This window comes from Podarcis pityusensis, assembly GCF_964106645.2.
Source record: "Podarcis pityusensis genome assembly, chromosome: 14".
In the NCBI taxonomy this organism is placed as follows: Eukaryota; Metazoa; Chordata; class Lepidosauria; order Squamata; family Lacertidae; genus Podarcis; species Podarcis pityusensis.
In genome coordinates, this window is record NC_138039.1 from 36,058,962 (window position 1) to 36,077,796 (window position 18,835).

General features: G+C 46.4%; 1 protein-coding gene across 1 annotated transcript; it reads right to left on the reverse strand.

The window, feature by feature from the left end:
* Positions 1 to 2,292: 2,292 nt before the first annotated feature.
* On the reverse strand, positions 2,293 to 14,869 carry HAPLN3 (hyaluronan and proteoglycan link protein 3). The gene is made up of 4 exons (XM_080980507.1): positions 14,682 to 14,869; positions 12,360 to 12,728; positions 7,185 to 7,487; positions 2,293 to 3,911 (listed from the first exon to the last, which is right to left on the reverse strand). The coding sequence occupies exons 1-4, from the start codon at positions 14,800 to 14,802 to the stop codon at positions 3,631 to 3,633; spliced, it is 1,074 nt and encodes a 357-aa protein (XP_080836633.1). The 5' UTR covers positions 14,803 to 14,869; the 3' UTR covers positions 2,293 to 3,630.
* Between the last annotated feature and the right edge of the window lie 3,966 nt (positions 14,870 to 18,835).

Sequence of the window (18,835 nt, forward strand, 5' to 3'; positions counted from 1 at the left end):
TGCCTACTCTGACTGGCAGCTGCTCTCCAGGATCCCAGGAAGATGTGCTTCATGTGACTTCCTTCCTGGGGCCTTTTAACCCCTTACATGAGGGATGAGGCACATGTAGCTAGACTACAACTCACACCATTCCAGACCACTGGGCATGCTGGCTGGGAGTTTGATAGGAGTTGTGTTTAGTTGTATTGCTTTTTTTAACCTATTTTAGTTGTTTTGTTGCATATCATCTCAAAATGTATATGAAAGGTGATTCATAAATGCATAAGCAAATAAATGCGAAATGAATAAGTAACTGGAGGTGCCAAGGATCTTAGATCCTCCTTCAGGCAAAATAAGTGATCTGCTGCTGAGATGTGACCCTGTACTGAGTTGGGCAAACATACAGGCATATTGTCTGTTCAAGCACCGCAGATGTCATAAGTACTGTACTGTCATAAGCAGTTCAGTTGGGCCTTTGCTCTTTGCCCAACTTTTGTAACTGCCCAAAGCAGTCTCCTGCTATATTGTTGGGGGACAAATTTGATTCAGTGTGCATTTAATGGCAATCCTACCAAATTTGCAGCTTCCAAAGCAATGCAGAAAGCCATCCCTCAAAATCTGCATGAGTTTTGCAATGCAGGTCTCCAGTCAAGCAATGTGTCCAAAAATGTATACGCTAGGGTAATACATGCTTTAAATTTATACTAGTGACAGTAACATAGAGAAGTGCATTGTATTGTGGGAAATTGCTTTGCAAAAATATGTATATCAAAGCAAAATTACACAGAAAAATGTGGGTATTAGGAGAAATTCGCAGAAATTCGCAGTAAAATGCTGGTGAGTTTTCATGAGGATTTTTTTTCTTTATAATTCAAACTAATGTGAGAATTGAAAAAGGAGAAACAGAGAGAAACCAAAATTGACAGATTCCTGCATCCCTAGCTCTGTCAGAAAGGAAACTGTTAGGTTGGCAGAAGCTGGGACAGAGCAACAGGAGCTCACCCCATCACAGGGATTCGAACCATCAACCTTCCAATCAGCAAGCCCAAGAGGCTCAGTGGTGTAGACCACAGCACCACCTGTGTCCCAGTGCAAGTACAGTGGTACCTCGGGTTACATACGCTTCAGGTTACATACACTGCAGGTTACAGACTCAGCTAACCCAGAAATAGTACCTCGGGTTAAGAACTTTGCTTCAGAATGAGAACAGAAATTGTGCTCCGGTGGCGCGGCAGCAGTGGGAGGCCCCATTAGCTAAAGTGGTGCTTCAGGTTAAGAACAGTTTCAGGTTAAGAATGGACCTCCGGAACGAATTAAATACTTAACCCGAGGTACCACTGTAGATAAATAGGTACTGCTGCAGCGGGAAGGTAAACGGCATTTCCGTGCGCTCTGGTTTCTGTCACGGTGTTCCGTCACACCAAAAGCAGTTTAGACATGCTGGCCACATTACCACATGCTGGCCAACGCCAGCTCCTGAAAGCAAGATGAGCACCGCAACCCCATAGTCGCCTTTGAATGGACTTAACAGTCCAGGGGTCCTTTACCTTTTTTTACCTTACCATAAAGGAAACCTGCATCTCAGCTATCTCAACTGCCTCTTTTGGGGTTCCATCAGAGTCCAATGGCCCATGTGCGCCACATGAATGAACAAAAAGAGCAGTGTGCCTATTGGGTTGTCTGCCTTAAGCATCATTGTGTCTTTGCAAAGCTCATCACTTACATGTCCCTGTCAGGCTTGCTTCATTATTAACAGAGAAGGAGGAGGCAAACAAACCGCGGCAAACTTTTTAGAATTCATTACATGAGTTGGGAGCTGGATTTTAATTAAATATTTAAGCAGAGAGTTCTTTGATATGCTGTGCAAAGGTAAGCATGGGCTTTTGATTAAATTGTTGGCGCCTACATGAATGCAATTCATTCAGGGCGCCTTCCACCAGGCTCGTGGCCTCTCTCGCGTGCATGTACATCCACACCCCCACACCACTATTTCCTTCCTGTTCTTCCTCCCCCCACCCCATTCCCTGATACATTTCACTTTTCAAAAACCCCTTTCTATCCCAGATGTTCGTTCTCTCCCTCTCGCCCTCGCCCTTTCACACACAGATGCATACATTCACCAGTGTGTGTTATTTCGGCTCCGAAAGCTTTCCCTAACAGTAGAAAGAGGACTTCCAGATCTGGCAGCTTCCACTCACGCCCTGAAAAAGTTGTTTAGTGTTTGTTGAACGGATCCTCCAAATCAGGGAGCCACTCCCCCCCCCCCACACACACACATACAAAGTGCAACAATATCCCACAAATTCCTTGGGCGGTTTTCTTAAGGGTTTTATTCGCAAACGTCCGAGAAACCCCCAAGTTTGAACAGCAAAACCAAAAGGTGAGGTACACACAAGAATAGAGCACGCAGATGCCAAAGTATGGCAACTTAGAGAGCTTTCTTTAATAGTGGCAAGGTAGTTTCACGTAAGGGTATAAAAGGCAGTTCCCTATGTGCCTGTGATGTGGGAGGAGGGCATGGCTAGCCAACAAGAACTAGAACATTCCTACAAAGTGAAGATACGCTGCAATGTTTTGCTGCAGGTCCCACTTGTATGCTCTACAGGCCCCCCCAAAAAAGAGACATTAAATGAAAGACTATATTCACGTGTCCTGCTTTTTTTTTTTTTTTAACAAAAGTAGGCACCAGCATGACCATCAGGGTCAGGACCTTGCTACAGGGGGAAGAACCCCTTGCCAGAGGTCCTACTTGTGTGTGTGTGTGTGTGTGTGTGTGTGTATCTCCAACCTGCAGAGGTAGACTCCTGTGACCCTCCTGATGTTGCTCTGATTCTAGGCATGCTTACTCAGAAGTCAGTCCCTTTCATGGCCATACCCTCTCTTGCCAGGCCACACCCCTCTCTGTAAGCCACACCCCTTCCCAGCCTTGTTTCATGCCCTCAAGTGTTTTTGCATTGCTGAAATGTGTCACTGAACTCTGATTACGTCTCTTGCTTCTCTGGAATGAAGACAGAGAGGGGCATATGTCGAAACAGATGTACTGTACAAAGCTATATTTTCCTTCTGGCCCTTCACGGCACTGACAAGAGGTTGCCCAGGGTTGAATATAGCCCTCTGGCTGGAGAGTTTCCCCACCCCATCCTAATCTGTAAACACTGGATTTACTAGGAGGCAAAGCCATTGTGGGGTGAGGAGACCTTATTCTAGTAACTACTGGGAACCTCCCATCGGGACTGGGAATCCTTTGGCAAGATGCAGCGACCACAGTACAGACCTAGCTGAGCACGAGACAGTTCTGCAATCTCATCCATAGATCTCAACCTGAGCCCGTTCCAGAAATCAGATGACCAGACAGAAAAACAACACTAAATCTCAGGAAGGGTTTCTCTTACCACTGGATTAGACGGGCAGTGGAAGTGGAAGAATCTTAGAATCAGCACCAAGTCCACTCCAAGGCTATTCTGTGGGGCTGTGCAGCTTTCCTCCCCTTTCGTTACAAAAATGTAAAAAAACAAAGCCCAAGAGACACACACAAAATAAAACATACAATTAAAACTGCCCCCCAAGACTGGCCCTTTAAATAATAAACTCTAGGTGGGCAACAGAAGGATATTGTCCATTGGTGCACAGTGTCCATATATTGGCCTTCCTTCAGCTCATCTTGTAACAGTAGACTCCAAATTTGCCAACTTTGGGGAAGCCAAAGCTTCTGACCCCAGGTTCCGGGGGACCACAGTTGGGCCGGGGCGAAGTGATGGGGTAGCGCACACTAGCATCAGCCAACCAGCCGGCGTCGCAACGGTCCAAATTAGAGAGCTTCCATGCTGAATAAAGTTGGCCCACCTTGGCAATCTCAGCGCCATCGTCCTGGCATGCTTGCTTGGCTTCCTCCAAGGTGAGCTGCTCGCGGCCGGACAGATAGTAAACCGTTCCTGTTGGGAGGGGGCAGAGAAAGAGTTATGGAGCAATGCAGGAAAATCCCAAAAGAGACCCACTTACAGATACATATCCTGCTTTTTTCTTCCTGTTTAGTTTATTTGGGGTTATACTGAATGCTAAGTCCTGCTCAGAAATGACTAACTGAAGTTAATGAGGATGACCACCCTGGGTTCATTCATTTCAGTGGGTCTAATCTGACTATGTAAGAAGGCTGCTGGATCAGGCCATCTAGTCCAGCATCCTCTTCTTGCAATGGCCAAGCAGATGCCACAAGCATGACCCCAAGCACAAAGTCCTCTCCCTTCCTGTGGGTTCCAGCAGCTGGCATTCAGAAGCATTGCTACTTCCGACTGTGGAGCTAGAGAATATCCCACATGGCTAGTCGCCATCGATAGCCCTCTCCTCCATGAATTTCTTTAGTCCTCTTTTAAAGCTATCTAGGACTAGCATAGGAACGCGGGTGGTGCTGTGGGTTAAACCACAGAGCCTAGGGCTTGCCGATCAGAAGGTTGGCGGTTCGAATCCCCATGATGGGGTGAGTTCCCATTGCTCAGTCCCTGCTCCTGCCAACCTAGCAGTTCAATAGCATGAAGTGCAAGTAGATAAATAGGTACCGCTCCGGCGGGAAGGTAAACAGCGTTTCCGTGCACTGCTCTGGTTTGCCAGAAGCAGCTTAATTCTGCTGGCCACATGACCCGGAAGCTATATGCCAGCTCCCTTGGCAATAAAGCAAGATGAGTGCCGCAACCCCAGAGTCGTTTGCGACTGGACCTAATGGTCAGGGGTCCCTTTACCTTTAGGACTAGCGTTGGCTATCACCTTGGGTTTGCAGACCCTAAACAATGGTCATATGGTAAAGCAGGAGTCACCAGCCTTTTGCAAGCCAGAGAAAATGTTGTGGGCGCTATACATGTGCTACAACCATGCATGCACCACACTACACAAAGCGCCCCCCATGCACCACAAGGACATACGCCAGCATGGCCTAATGGTTAGCATGTTGGACTAGGACCTAGGAGAGCAGGGTTCGAATCTCCACTCACTGGGTGACCTTGGGCCGGCCACCATCTCTTAGCCTAACCTACCTCACAGGGCTGTTGTGAGTATGAAATGGGGAAGAGGGGAACCATGTACACCACCTTGAGATCCTTGGAAAAGTGATATATAAATGTAATAAATAAAAACAAACAAATAAAAATATCCTCTCACTCCTCCTCTTCTTCCCTTCCCTACTCCCTAGTTACCCTTTAGCCTTAGCTTTTTGCTAGCCTAATTGGGGAGTTTAGAAGGATGTTGTTCTTTCTTGGAGATTATATTGTGGAGAGAAGATTCTGCTTCTTTCAAGCCTAATTATAGCTTTGGAGAATCTGATCCCTCCCACGGTAGCTGCCAAGAAGCAGAGAAACAATTAAAAGTTCTTACCACGTAATTTATTAATATTCGCAGGAAGAGACGAAGGAATGCGGTCTTGCCTAATAATGGCATTGCTCCAAGTAAAGTCCCACCCCCTCCGTCTCTCCTATTATACGTCACCCCTGTGTCAGCTAATCTGAGCTTTCTGCCTCTGAGCTCTCTCAATGCCCACCTGGTCCTGGGAAAGGGAGGATCAGGAATGCTGTCTCTCCCCTTGTGCTTCTTCTTGCTGTTCCTTTTCCAAAATTTCCCAGTTTCTCCCCTCTGCAGCCTCTGAACTACGGCCTTCTGCAAACCGCTGTTCTAAATCTATACTGTCCTCCTGTTCTCGGGAAGGTTCAGGAGAAAGGGGGGGTGGTACCCACCGTTCCTCCTCAGTCCAGTCCCTGACACAAGGGGGGGGGGGGAGACCCTAAAGGTGTCAGGTAAGCCTATTTGAGCACATGTCTGCTTGTGAGAGCCATGCTGGTAACCCATGCAGGACAGGGTTATCAAGACAACCACAGCACAGAGGAGAAAACACAGCCTAGGGGAACACAAATTGTGCTTTTCAGTACCAAAGTCCATGAACAGTTACAGGGAGTTAAATGGAGAATTTAGACTCCAGAACTCATCTTCCCTTTAATGATTGCTCTTTGTAGTACAAATAAAAAGCATACTCAAAGCAGCATACTGCATTTAGAGCATTTCATTAAAACCCATCAAATACAAAAGCAAAAGGAAAGCTACCCAAATCCATTAACTACCGTAAAATGAAGCTCAGGGTGAAACAATCAACAGGAGTGAGATGAATTCCAACCTCAGCTGAAAGCCAGGTGACGGTTTTAAAAGCTCAGATGAGAGGGAGCCAACCAAGACTTATCTTGGGTAGGGATTCTGCAGGCTGAGCGCCTCTAAGAGTAGCAGAATGCATAACAAGGTTTGTGATGTTGAACTGAATGAGAGGTTTAGCTGTATCTAAAAAGTCCCAAGTTCCACACCAAGGACATCTCCAGCTTGACCGGAAAGGTCTGTTGCTTGTAACTCAGGAGAGCGGCTGCAGGTCAGAGTAAACAGAACCAAGCTAGATGGATCAAGTCCCAATCAGCAGCCTAGAGCAGGCATAGACAAACTCAGCCCTCCAGATGTTGTGGGACTACAACTCCCATGATCCCTAGCTAACAGGACCAGTGGTCAGGGATGATGGGAATAGTAGTCCCAAAACATCTGGAGGGCCAAGTTTGCCTATGCCTGGCCTAGAGGCTGTAGTTTGAACTAACAGCAGTCCTCAAAGGCAGTCCCGTGCCCGGTGCATTACCGTATTATTATTATTATTATTATTAAATTGAATTTATATTTATTGAATTTATATACCACCCAGGGGTCTCAGGGCAGTTCACAGAATAAAGTCAAGATATAAAACCACAAAATACCTAATAAAAATAAAAACAACAACCCAATAGCCCCCCACCAAAACAACAAAAACACATTTTAAAAGAGTAGAGAATCTAAATCGGATCAACCAAAGGCCTGGTTGAAAAGGAATGTTTTTGCCTGGCGGCTAAAGGTGTATAATGAAGGCACCAGGCAAACTTCCTTGGGGAGAGCATTCCACAGACGGGGAGCCACTGCAGGGAAGGCCCATTTTCATGATGCCACCTTCCAGACCTCTCGAGGAGGGGGCACACAAAGGAGGGCCTCAGAAGATGATCTCAGGGTCCGGGCAGGTTCATATGGAAAGAGGAAGTAGTCAATCTGAAATCGCCAGAGTGGGGACATACAGCCAGGCCAGAGAGGACATGCCCGGGCCCACCATCTCCCCATCCCTCCTCTAAAGTAGCCTGGCTGGTGAACGATGGCAGAGAACAACTCACCTTTCAGAGCAGAAGAGAAACAGAAGACGTCGAAATGATGGAGGTTCCTGTGGCGCTCTCCATAGTTCCGGAGGCCAGGGGCCATGTGTTTGCCTCCACAGGGCTCCCGTGGCACAGTGATGGGGTACTGGGCTGTGCCGTCCGTCAGCCAGCCTGCGTTGCACCAGTCAAGGCCCTCCATCCAGGACTTAAAGAGCTGCTCAAAGGAGGCCATCATGGCATCCTGGTCCTCACAGGTCTTCTTGGCCTCATGGAAGTTGAGCTTGTAGCGCCCACGTTGAGGCTGGTAAGGGAACACCACCCCTGGGGAAAAGAAAGTTGCTGAGTGAGTACAGGAGGAAGGATCACTTACTGAGGTGTGAGGAACCTATGGCCTTCAGAGGTTGCTGGACTCCAGCTCCCATCAGCCCCAGCCAGCTAGGCCAACAGTCAGGGGTTGTCAGGGACTGGGCAGAGGAGGAATGGTGGAGACCGCCTCCCCATCCTGACCTTTCCAGGGAAGAGGAAGACAGTCTAGATTTACAACAGGGGTTTGAAGGAAGTCACAGCTCAGAGGCAGATGAGGGGGAAAGCTGGGAAATCATGGGAGAGCCAGAGCAACACTTGGCTGACACGTTGTCATCAGAAAGCATTCCAGACCCTCCATCTCCCAGAACCCGGCGAGCCTTAAAAGTAGGAGAGCAAAGAGCTCAAAGAGCACATTGCAGCACCCGTAGAAGTGACGAATGAGGAAGTGGGAGAGGCAGGGGGGGAGTTTCACTCGGGACAACGCCATTATCCTAGAAGCTGGCTTCTAGAGCCTCTCTCTGTAAAGTTTGAAATAAAAAAGGACTGCAAGAAACTTTCCCTTGTCTTTATACTGTCCTGGGCAACCAGCCGGCAGCTGCTGACAGCATCCTGACAGAGATGTTGGGAGCTGCAAGCCTGCAGCATCTGAACTACACATTTATAGCAGTCATGGATTCTCTGGGAAGTGTCGTTTGTTAAGGGTGCTGAGAGTTGTTAGGAGGCCCCTATTGCCTTCTGAGAGCTCCAATCCCCAAAGCAGTTTTAACAACCAGTCCCTCTTGCCAAGAAACTCTGGGAATTGTATCTCTGAGTTTCTGTCCCCAAGAGAGGTGCACACAAGGCCTTTGGCTTCTTGTGAATTGCTGCTCACTTTCTTCCGGTGACATAAGAACATTTAGAAAAGTCTAAACAAAAAATGGGACACAAATTTTCATGGCCCTCTATGGTGGCTCATTCACCAGAAGTCATGTATTTAGTGTTAGCTCTGGAAGTGTGGTGCCGGAGGAGACTCTTGAGAGTCCCATGGACTGCAAGAAGATCAAACCTATCCATTCTGAAGGAAATCAGCCCTGAGTGCTCACTGGAAGGACAGATCCTGAAGCTGAGGCTCCAATACTTTGGCCACCTCATGAGAAGAGAAGACTCCCTGGAAAAGACCTGATGTTGGGAAAGATGGAGGGCACAAGGAGAAGGGGACGACAGAGGACGAGATGGTTGGACAGTGTTCTTGAAGCTACTAACATGAGTCTGACCAAATTGCGGGAGGCAGTGGAAGACAGGAGTGCCTGGCGTGCTCTGGTCCATGGGGTCACAAAGAGTCGGACACAACTAAACAACTAAACAACAACAACTGGAAGTGTATGCTCAATTCTGACCAAACTAAACTTACTAGAGCAAAATATAGAGCAGGAGGGATCTCGATGTGAAATATATTGACCTTATTTTCAACTCTCCTACCCCACTAGTGAGCTTTATGGATAAAGAGGGATTTGCCCTCATGTAGGGTTGCCATATTTCAAAAAGTAAAAAACCAGACACAAAAGTTGTTGAGTTTTGGGGGGTTTTTTCTCCGGGGGGTGGGGGGTGGGCAGAGTGATATTCTGATTTTTTTGTTCATTATTTTTGACAGACGAATCCTGGATATGTCGAGGAGTTTCCCTATAGCTTCTTGTTTGCCACTATGGGATCTGGGATGCAAAACTAGGTAGGTCTTTGTTCTAATTTGTTGGTTGATTAATCATTATAATAACAAAGCTAAAGTAGGCTTCGTTGTGAACCCACAGTGTACGATGGTTTTAAAAAGAGAAAACGCTCATCTTTCAGTCCATTTAGTCAAACAGCATACAGCCCGGCATCGCAACAATATATAATCACAGGATGGGCTCCTCACACGGGGAGGGGGAAAATGCTTAATGTATTCCCACAGAGCCTTTCATCTTGGATGAAAGAAGATAGAGAGAATTTTTTTAAAAAAACTGAGAAAAATGACAGGCTACTGGTGACCTCTGGTGGCCAGAAATAGGTATATACTCAGCAGTTCTGATAACCGCCTCCAGACTTCTTAGAAAATCCCAAGGATTCTACCTGCACAAAGGTGGAGTCCTGTTTATTAGGAAGCGGGAAAAGGACAGTTTCATGGGTGTAGCCGGGGGGCACAAGTATTATTGAAAAGCATTGAAAGTACTCAGTTATCTGAGGTCCCCCCGCCCCCCAGCTTGTAGAAGCCAGCCCCGCACAATGTCCTATTTACAGGGTAATTTTACCAGTGATTTCCCTAGAAAAACTCAGCAAGTTTGATTTCCTTAAAAAAAGCTTTAGATCCACCCACCCACCCAAAAAAACCCAAAAATCCTGGTTACGTTCACGAACAGTTCATTCATGTTTCCAAATAAAATTTGAGAGAGTGATCCAGAAACATTCAGTTCGCCATCTGCTATGTGGCTTCTATCTCATGCTGCTGATGGTTAGGAAGATTCATCAAGCATCCATAATATTAAGTTGTTTGGGCAGTCTAGCATCAGAATGTTAAGTGGGGGAGCGTCCATCACAACAATAGTGCTGTGTAAGTATGGGATTTGAATTTTTTTTTTCTGAGCTATTAATCACCTTCCACATATATGTCCCAAGATTATGTACAAATCATAATAAAAACAGCAACAACAAAAAACTGTTAAAAAGAGCAAGTGATTTTTTTAAGCCCACCCAGGTATTTAGAAAGCTAGTGTGTGTTTAAAGCTTTAAAACACAAAATTAAAATATTAGACAACTGTGTGAGGGGGGGATGGGGGGAGATCAGATCTCAATTAGAGCAGGAAGAAGTGGGACACGCAAACAAAATATCTGTTTTAAATTGATTGCAGAGAGAGAATGTATACATCAAGCAACTGTTAAAGAGGTCTAATGATGATATCTTTATTCAAGAACTTTGCCACTTGCTCTGCAACTGCTTCAGGGCCCCAGTAAGTCAAAGTGATCTGACGACACACAGAGGAGCAAATAATAGGATATATTAGATATTTCCCAGTCCCTTAAGAAAAACTACAATAGAAAAGTACATGCAAGATAGATGCCCCTTCAGCATTGTGGCAACGGGCAGCACCTGTTGTTCTTTGGGGTTTTATTATATCTGCCGTCGAATAGATTAGAGGGGAGAACATTAAGCCTTACCAGAAAGGAAGCTTCCCTGTATTTATGGAAGATTAACCATCCCAGAAGGGATGCGGGTGGTGCTGTGGGTTAAACCACAGAGCCTAGGACTTGCCAATCAGAAGGTCGGCGGTTCAAATTGCCGCGACGGGGTGAGCTCCCGTTGCTCGGTCCCTGCTCCTGCCAACCTAGCACTTCGAAAGCACGTCAAAGTGCAAGTAGATAAATAGGTACCACTCCAGCGGGAAGGTAAACGGCATTTCCATGCGCTGCTCTGGTTTGCCAGAAGCAGCTTAGTCATGCTGGCCACATGACCCAGAAGCTGTATGCCGGCTCCCTCGGCCAATAAAGTGAGATGAGCGCCGCAACCCCAGCGTCGGTCACGACTGGACCTAATGGTCAAGGGTCCCTTTACCTTTACCTTAACCATCCCAGGCATGGCATTCTGTCTTTACAGCAGGGGTGTGATTTCCCAGTGACTGGGGGGAACAAGTCCTCATGCAGGACCCTAAAGATCTGGGAGATCAGAGACTTAACCATTGGTTTGGCTCCCTTTAATTCCCTGCTTAGCAGGTATGAGGGTGAAAGAGCAACTGAGCTAGCTTTATGCACCGCAGCCTTCAACCAAGGTGATTCGAAAGAATCAAACATTGTCTCGGAGACGAATGAACTGGGAGTGAGCACAAAGCAACAACAGAGCCACAAATGGATGGAATAAATCCGCAATCAGCACCCCCAATGAATTCAAGCCAACTTCCAGTTTAAGAGTAGCTCCAGAAACCCACCTGGGAACCCAAAACATTAGCCTAAGGGAAAAGTTTGAACTTACGGTAAGTTAAGCCAAGATAGCTACTGGAAGGGGGGGGAATCCACCCTTTGTGGCAGAGGGGATGTGAATTTTCGCTCCCACATTTTGTTACACTTTGATCCGAGTGGATATTTCCTGTACCCTCCTGCCTATAGCTTCGTAAAACCATACACCCAGATACTGATACAAACCATTGTCAGCCTAAGGGCCACATCCCATTGTGGGAAACCTTACCAGGGGCCACATGCCATTGGTGGGTGGTGCCAGAGGCAAAAGTGGGTGGAGCAACGCATATACATTTTAGCTTTGTAGAGCAGCCTACACAGGCACACACTATCTTTCTATCCTCCATAGGTAAAGGGACCCCTGACCATTAGGTCCAGTCATGGCCAACTCTGGGGTTGCAGCGCTCATCTCGCTTTATTGGCCGAGGGAGCCGGCGTACAGCTTCCGGGTCATGTGGCCAGCATGACTAAGCCACTTCTGGCAAACCAGAGCAGCACACGGAAACACCATTTACCTTCCCGCCAGAGAGGTACCTATTTATCTACTTGCACTTTGACGTGCTTTCGAACTGCTAGGTTGGCAGGAGCAGGGACCGAGCAACGGGAGCTCACCCTGTCGTGGGGATTCGGACCGCCGACCTTCTGATCGGCAAGTCCTAGGCTCTGTGGTTTAACCCACAGCGCCCCCTGCGTCTATCCTACATACAGGCAAGCAAAAGGCAGGATTCAAGAACACTCTTGGAAGGTGCAAAGCAGAGTGGGGCAGCAGCATGGCCTGGGAAGAGTACTGAGGGATAGATAGAGAGGCTTGGAGGGCTGGATTTGGCCCCAGGACTCAGCTTCGTCCCCACCGCGATCCAGAATATTTCAGAATTTAGTTTGGATTATGATTTTTTAAACGGCCACTGAATGCACCGTCCCACTCACCTTGGAGCGCTAGCTCCACAATCGCGCTCTCATCTTCCAGGCCATCGATGACCTCGCAGCGGTACTTGCCAGCGTCGTGCAGGCGCAAGTCATCGATCACCAGGGACGCTTCCTGGTCAGGCGCCTGCTGCAGGGTCGTGCGCCCCCGGAACCCCCCAAAGCTCCGCTGCTTCAACCCAGACGCCACCAGCACATCCTGATCTTTGGTGTTGTCCTCCCGCAGCTTGGACCACTTGACGCGGATCTTCCGCGGGATGTCCAGCTTGGGCACATAATGATAGCGGCAGGGCAGCACGGCGCTGGCGCCACGGTAGGCATAGACGGCATCCGGGGAAGTCTCAACCATCAGCCTTACAGCACGGAACTGAACTGCAGGGGTTGAAAAACAGGGTATGAAATACAGTGGTACCTTGGTTCTCAAACATCTTGGTACTCAAACTCCTTGGTTCTCAAACAGTGAAAACCCGGTAGTAAGTGTTCCAGTTTTCAAACATTTTTTGGAAGCCAAACGTCAGATTCGGCTGTCGGCTATTGTTTCCGGGGCACCTGCACCAATCAGAAGCTGCGCCTTGGTTTTCGAACATTTTGGAAGTCAAACAGACTTCTGGAACAGATTAAGTTTGGCACTTTTGATTTTGCTATTTATTTTGCGTTTTTGTTTTTGAGGTGTTTTCAATTACAGTGGTATCTCTAGATGTGAACGGGATCCGTTCCGGAGCCCCGTTCACATCTAGAAGCAAACGTAACTAGCGATGGCACGTCTGCACACGCACGCATTACTTTCCGCCGCTTCTGCACATGCGCGTGACGTCATTTTGAGCGTCTGTGCATGCGCAAGCGGCGAAACCCAGAAGTAACGCGCTCCATTACTTCCGGGTTGCCGCAGAGCACAACTCGAACGCGCTCATCCCGAAGCACATTCAACCCCAGGTATGACTGTAATTTGTTTTTGTGACTTTGTGGAGCCCAGTTCAGCTACTGATTGACTGATTGTGTGACTGCAGAAATGGATAAAAGCCCCCCATCCAAACAATGACTACCATCAGTGCAGGTAAGAAGAAAAAATAATTTTAATTTTTATCATCTACAATACTGTCTTATTTATTTTATAGTACAGTACATTGGTTATTGCTTTCATTTTATGGATCAATGATCTCATTAGATAGTAAAAATCATGTCTCCCCTCGCATTACCCACTTTTTTATTATTCTAAACTAGAATGCCATATGAGCAACGGCATTCACAACCCAAACATCCAAGGTGCCGATTAAGACTGGTAGGGCAGGAGGGAGGGAGGCCAACAGTAGGTGGCGCCAGAGGCAATGCCAAGCAGAGTCAACCCATTCTGGTTTTGCCCTCCCTGGCGAGTGCTACAAAAGCAACACCGAAACTTAAGAAAGGGAAACTGACAGCCAGGGACATGCCCTGGACTGGTTATAAATAAGAGGGCAGGAAGATGGGCATTGGCTGAGGGCAGAATGAGGCAGCTGGGACAGGGCCCCATTTGCCCCAATGGAGCAGCCTCCTCTGGGATTAGGTTCTCATGGCCTGCTTTCCACATCTGTAAAAGTAAGAACACTCCTGCTGGGTCAGTCAAGCAGCCCACTTAGTCCAGCATCCTCACTGTGGCCAACTAGATGTCTATGTCAAGGAGCCTTCACAGCAACGGGCAATCAGAGACACATTGCCTCTACAAGTATGAGTAGAATCATAGAATTGTAGAGTTGGAAGCGGCTGGGATTCAACCCCCCTGAACGCAGGAATCTTTTGCCCAATATAGGGCTCAAAGCCATGACCCTGAGATTAAGAGTCTCGTGCTTTGACCATGTTATGTACTGAGTTGAATTGGATCCAAAAAGCAGCAGTCTGATTGGTCCTAGAACAATAGGATTCAGAATGCAGCAGTCTGATTGGTCCTAGAACAATAGGGTCCAGAATGCAGCAGGCTGATTGGTCCTAGAACAATGCAGCAGTATGATTGGTCTGCAGGAGCCGCCCAATCCAGCTCCAGGTAGAAGTGAATCCGCAACCTGATTGGCCTACAGGAGAATCCCAGAATTAGCCAATCACGTGCGACCCATTGTGTAAATAAGGTATATAAAGCAGATATTTTGGGGGAACTTTCATTCCTCCTCACCACTATGAGCTGAATAAAGAGCATAAAATCCACACTCGACTCCAAGTATATTTCAGACCAACTGAGCTATTCCAGGTCCTGACATCGCCTGGGTCTGCCACAGCCTTCCAGCCCAGCCCAGTTCCTTCACGTTCTCCCTTTTCAGGTGCTGTTTTGCTTTGTTTTCCCCCCTTCCCACTTCTTACCTTCATCGTCAGCCTCTCCTTTGTCACTCATGAACCGGTCATAGTAGAAACCATTGTAGAAAGGGAGGCCGCAGTAGCAGCTGCTCGCCTGCAGCAGCATCACAACCAGCAGGAAAAGCATCACTTGCGGGAGATTCTGGAACAGAAGCCTGTCCGTCAAAGGAGGGGAGTGGGGAATTAGCAAACTGGTTAATGCACAGAGACTGTTGTATGTGAGGGAGGCAACTTACACACACAAACAGAGAGAGAGGGAGAGAGAGAGAAAAAAATAAATTTTAAAAAGACAACACTTGCATAAATTTTGCACATACAAATTTGTACGTATAACTCACAATTTAGAAATAATTAGTGAAATTTCCTTGAGTTCTTTCATAGTCCATCAAATCTTTGTGTTCTCTATATTCTTCACAAGGTTAGTCTAAGCACAACCAAACTTTCGTATTTGAGCATTGCTGGTGTAAATATTCAAGCATTCCCATTGTTTCTATACTGTAGTTTGGATTTGTGCCTTATTAAATCCATCAATTTTGCTAACTCCAGATACTCACATAACTTACTTAACCATTCCCTTTTCGTTGGGATATTATTTCCTTTCCAATAACTGGCTACCAATATTCTCGCTGCTGTTGTTACCAGCAGAGCTTACTTTGGAGTAAACACGCTTAACCTTGCGCACGGTTAGACTGAATCACAGAAGTCTGTGCAAGCTCCCCTCTGGCCAACAGAGGGCACTTGATACCCACAAAGTTCCCTGCTTGCTCCTGAGCTCTGGAATTTGACTTCTTGGCCCCCTGCTTAGACAAAAATTTACAACCTATTTGAAACCATCACTGCTGCTGCTTGGAAAAGGAGGGGGCCTTGCAACTCCCCCCTCTTCCAGTCCTCTCCCATCATTGCCACACATACCAGATAATCCACACACTCAAGCTTTCAAAGAAAGGGTCAGATGTGGGTCAGATGTGGCAGAACATCTGCTTTGCGAGTGAGAGAGATCCTGGCATCTCCAGGTAGGGCTGGGATATGACTCCCTGCCTGAAAACCTGGAGAGCTGCTGCCAGCCAGTGTCCAGGCATGGCCAAACTTGGCCCTCCAGCTGTTTTGGGACTACAATTCCCATCATCCCTGACCACTGGTCCTGTTAGCTAGGGATGATGGAAGTTGTAGCACCAAAACAGAGCTACATAGGCCTTTAGTCTGATTCAGTATAAAACAGCTTTCTTTCTTTTTTGTTAGGGCATTTATTAATTTACCAATAAAAAACATCCAATTAACATATCAAATCACAATCCAATAAAAATAAAAAAATAAAATAAAATAAATCAAATTGTCTTCCAAATTATAATCTTGAATTATAATCTTGAAACAGCTTTCAAGCTCCCAACTCATCGCATCTAAGGCTGCTGTCTCAGCCACACACATTTTGAAGAGATGCTAAACCCTTCAATCATTAACACACACAGCAAGATAGCAAACTCAGGTCGTGAGTTATGATTGCTATGTATTTATCTTTTACAGTGGTACCTCAAGTTACATACAGTTCAGGTTACATACGCTTCAGGTTACAGACTCCGCTAACCTAGAAATAATACCTCAGGTTAAGAACTTTGCTTCAGCATGAGAACAGAAATAGTGTGGTGGTGGCGCGGCAGCAGCAGGAGGCCCCATTAGCTAAGTGGTGCTTCAGGTTAAGAACAGTTTCAGGTTAAGAACGGACCTCCAGAACGAATTAAGTACGTAACCCGAGGTACCACTGTATTGCATTTATACCCCACCTGGTTCTTCAAGGAGCTTCAAGGTGGTCACATGGTTCTCCTCTTCCCCATTTCATCTCCACAACAACCCTGTGAGGTAGGTTAGACCAAGAGATGGTGACTGGCCCAAGGTCACCCAGTGAGGTTCATGGCAGAGTAGGGATCCGAACCCTGGTCTCTCAGGTCCCACTCTAACCACTACACCACAAAGGGAACTACCAGGAAATTAGGAGGCAGTAGCAGGGTGCTCAGAGGACTCCCCGCCCCTCCATGCCTAGCAGAAGTCAAGACATCAGAGAGAAGAAACACCATCGTGCACCTATAGCAGCAAAACCGGATTCCTTTATGTGCCCCAGCTGCAACAAAACATGTCTCTCCCACATCCATCTCAAAAGACTCAGCAGGCACTATAATTCTTCAAACCGTATGACTTTACTCCCAAAGTCAAACCGTTTATCTGCCATCGTTTCCCAAGACAGAGAGATGCCAACAACAACAAAACAATATTGAGAGTGAAAATTTCTATGGGAGTAATTAAAAAAAACAACAAATAGCTCAATGATGTCTGAGCATGCTCAGTGACCACAAACTTCCAAGGGTGAGAGAGGGATGGAAAACCGGGGAGGGGAAACGGAATGGAGTTGACTCCTTCAGAACACTCCACACCGCATTATTTTTATACTGCCGTTAATTATTTGATTGCTTATGCTCCCTTCAACACAAGGTCCCTGGGCAGGCTACAGCAATTTAAAAATGCAATCAGTTTAAAGCAAATATTTTGTTTGCATGTTCCACTTTGTCCTGCTCTAATTGAGGTTTGATCTTCTCTCTCTCTCTCTCTCTCTCCTCTCTCTCTCTCTCTGTCTCTCTCTCCACCACTTATTTCTGGAAGGCTGTCCTGTTGAATTACTCACTATGAAAGCGTAGTCTAGCAAGCTCATACCCATCACATTTTGAAGACCAGGCAAAAGATTTAAGCAAATCATTCCCTCCGTTTCCAGTATCCAGAGGTCCAGGCAGGTAATATGTCAATGGAATAGCACTGCAGACAAGGAGATGGTTGGTTGTTGGTTGTTGTTGTTGTTGTTGTTGTTTAGTCGTTTAGTTGTGTCCGACTCTTCGAGACCCCATGGGCCAGAGCACGCCAGGCACTCCTGTCTTCCACTGCCTCCCGCAGTTTGGTCAAACTCATGCTGGTAGCTTCGAGAACACTGTCCAACCATATTGTCCTCTGTCGTCCCCTTCTCCTTGTGCCCTCCATCTTTCCCAACATCAGGGTCTTTTCCAGGGAGTCTTCTCTTCTCATGAGGTGGCCAAAGTATTGGAGCCTCAGCTTCACAATCTGTCCTTCCAGTGAGCACTCAGGGCTGATTTCCTTCAGAATGGATAGGTTTCATCTTCTTGCAGTCCATGGGACTCTCAAGAGTCTCCTCCAGCACCATAATTCAAAAACATCAATTCTTCGGTGATCAGCCTTCTTTATGGTCCAGCTCTTACTTCCATACATCACTATACATGGTTGTTGGTAGGTTTGGGGAAACCCCAAGGTTTGCAGAAGTGCAAAAAAACTATTTTGTTGGGACATACACTAAGAAGTGAAACGCCTGAATAAGAGCTGAACATGCAAAGTAGCCACAGAATGCTGACCGTCTGTTGGATGGGGAGGGGGACTGGGAGGGAGGGTAAATGGAATAGTGCATGCTAGAGGAGGGCTTGGGTAGGTGGCATCCTGTGCAGAAACACTCCACATTGCAACATTTTGTTGCTGCTCCTAGTAGTTGTTAACAACTGTCCATTTAACACAGAGTTAATGGAGTTAAGGCAGGCGTACCCAGGCAGGTCAAAAAAAGATTTTGAATTAAAACTGGTGGCTCTTTTCCACTGATATGCCAAAAGTGGTTTCTTTTCAGGGTGTGGAAAAATGAGAACCAGTAATTTATTTTTATCTAACAAAATCAGAGTAGTGCAGAACTGTAAAGGAAACCTCTGAGCGGTTTTCAAAAAACGTAAAATAGGCATTAAAATGATTGCTGGAAGTCAAAGTAAATAAAATAATAATAATAATAATAATAATAATAATAAATTTTATTTATACCCCACCCTCCCCAGCCAAGGCTAGGCTCAGGGCGGTTAACAACCAATAATAAAAATGAGTTGAATGAATACGACTTAAAAACAAGATTAAAATACAACATTAAAACAATTAAAACAAAAAATGCAAGAGTGTGTGTGTGAATCAAAAAACAATTAAAAACAACCTGTAATCTGTAATTACAGATTAAAATATATGCCTGGATAAGCCTGCCTAAATAAAAGCATTTTTAGCATGTGTTGAAAGGAGTACAGGGAAGGTAGTTGTTTGATGTCAAAAGGCAGGGAGTTCCATAGGGCAGGTAAGACATT

Bases quoted from the DNA above. Each gene is read 5' to 3' on its own strand.
- HAPLN3 (XM_080980507.1), bottom strand. From the start codon at position 14,802: ATGCTTTTCCTGCTGGTTGTGATGCTGCTGCAGGCGAGCAGCTGCTAC. The intron at 7,488-12,359 runs GTGAGTGGGACG...TCTTTTCCCCAG, and splicing joins TGTGGAGCTAGCGCTCCAAG to GGGTGGTGTTCCCTTACCAG. The intron at 3,912-7,184 runs GTGAGTTGTTCT...CCCTCCCAACAG, and splicing joins TTTCTCTTCTGCTCTGAAAG to GAACGGTTTACTATCTGTCC.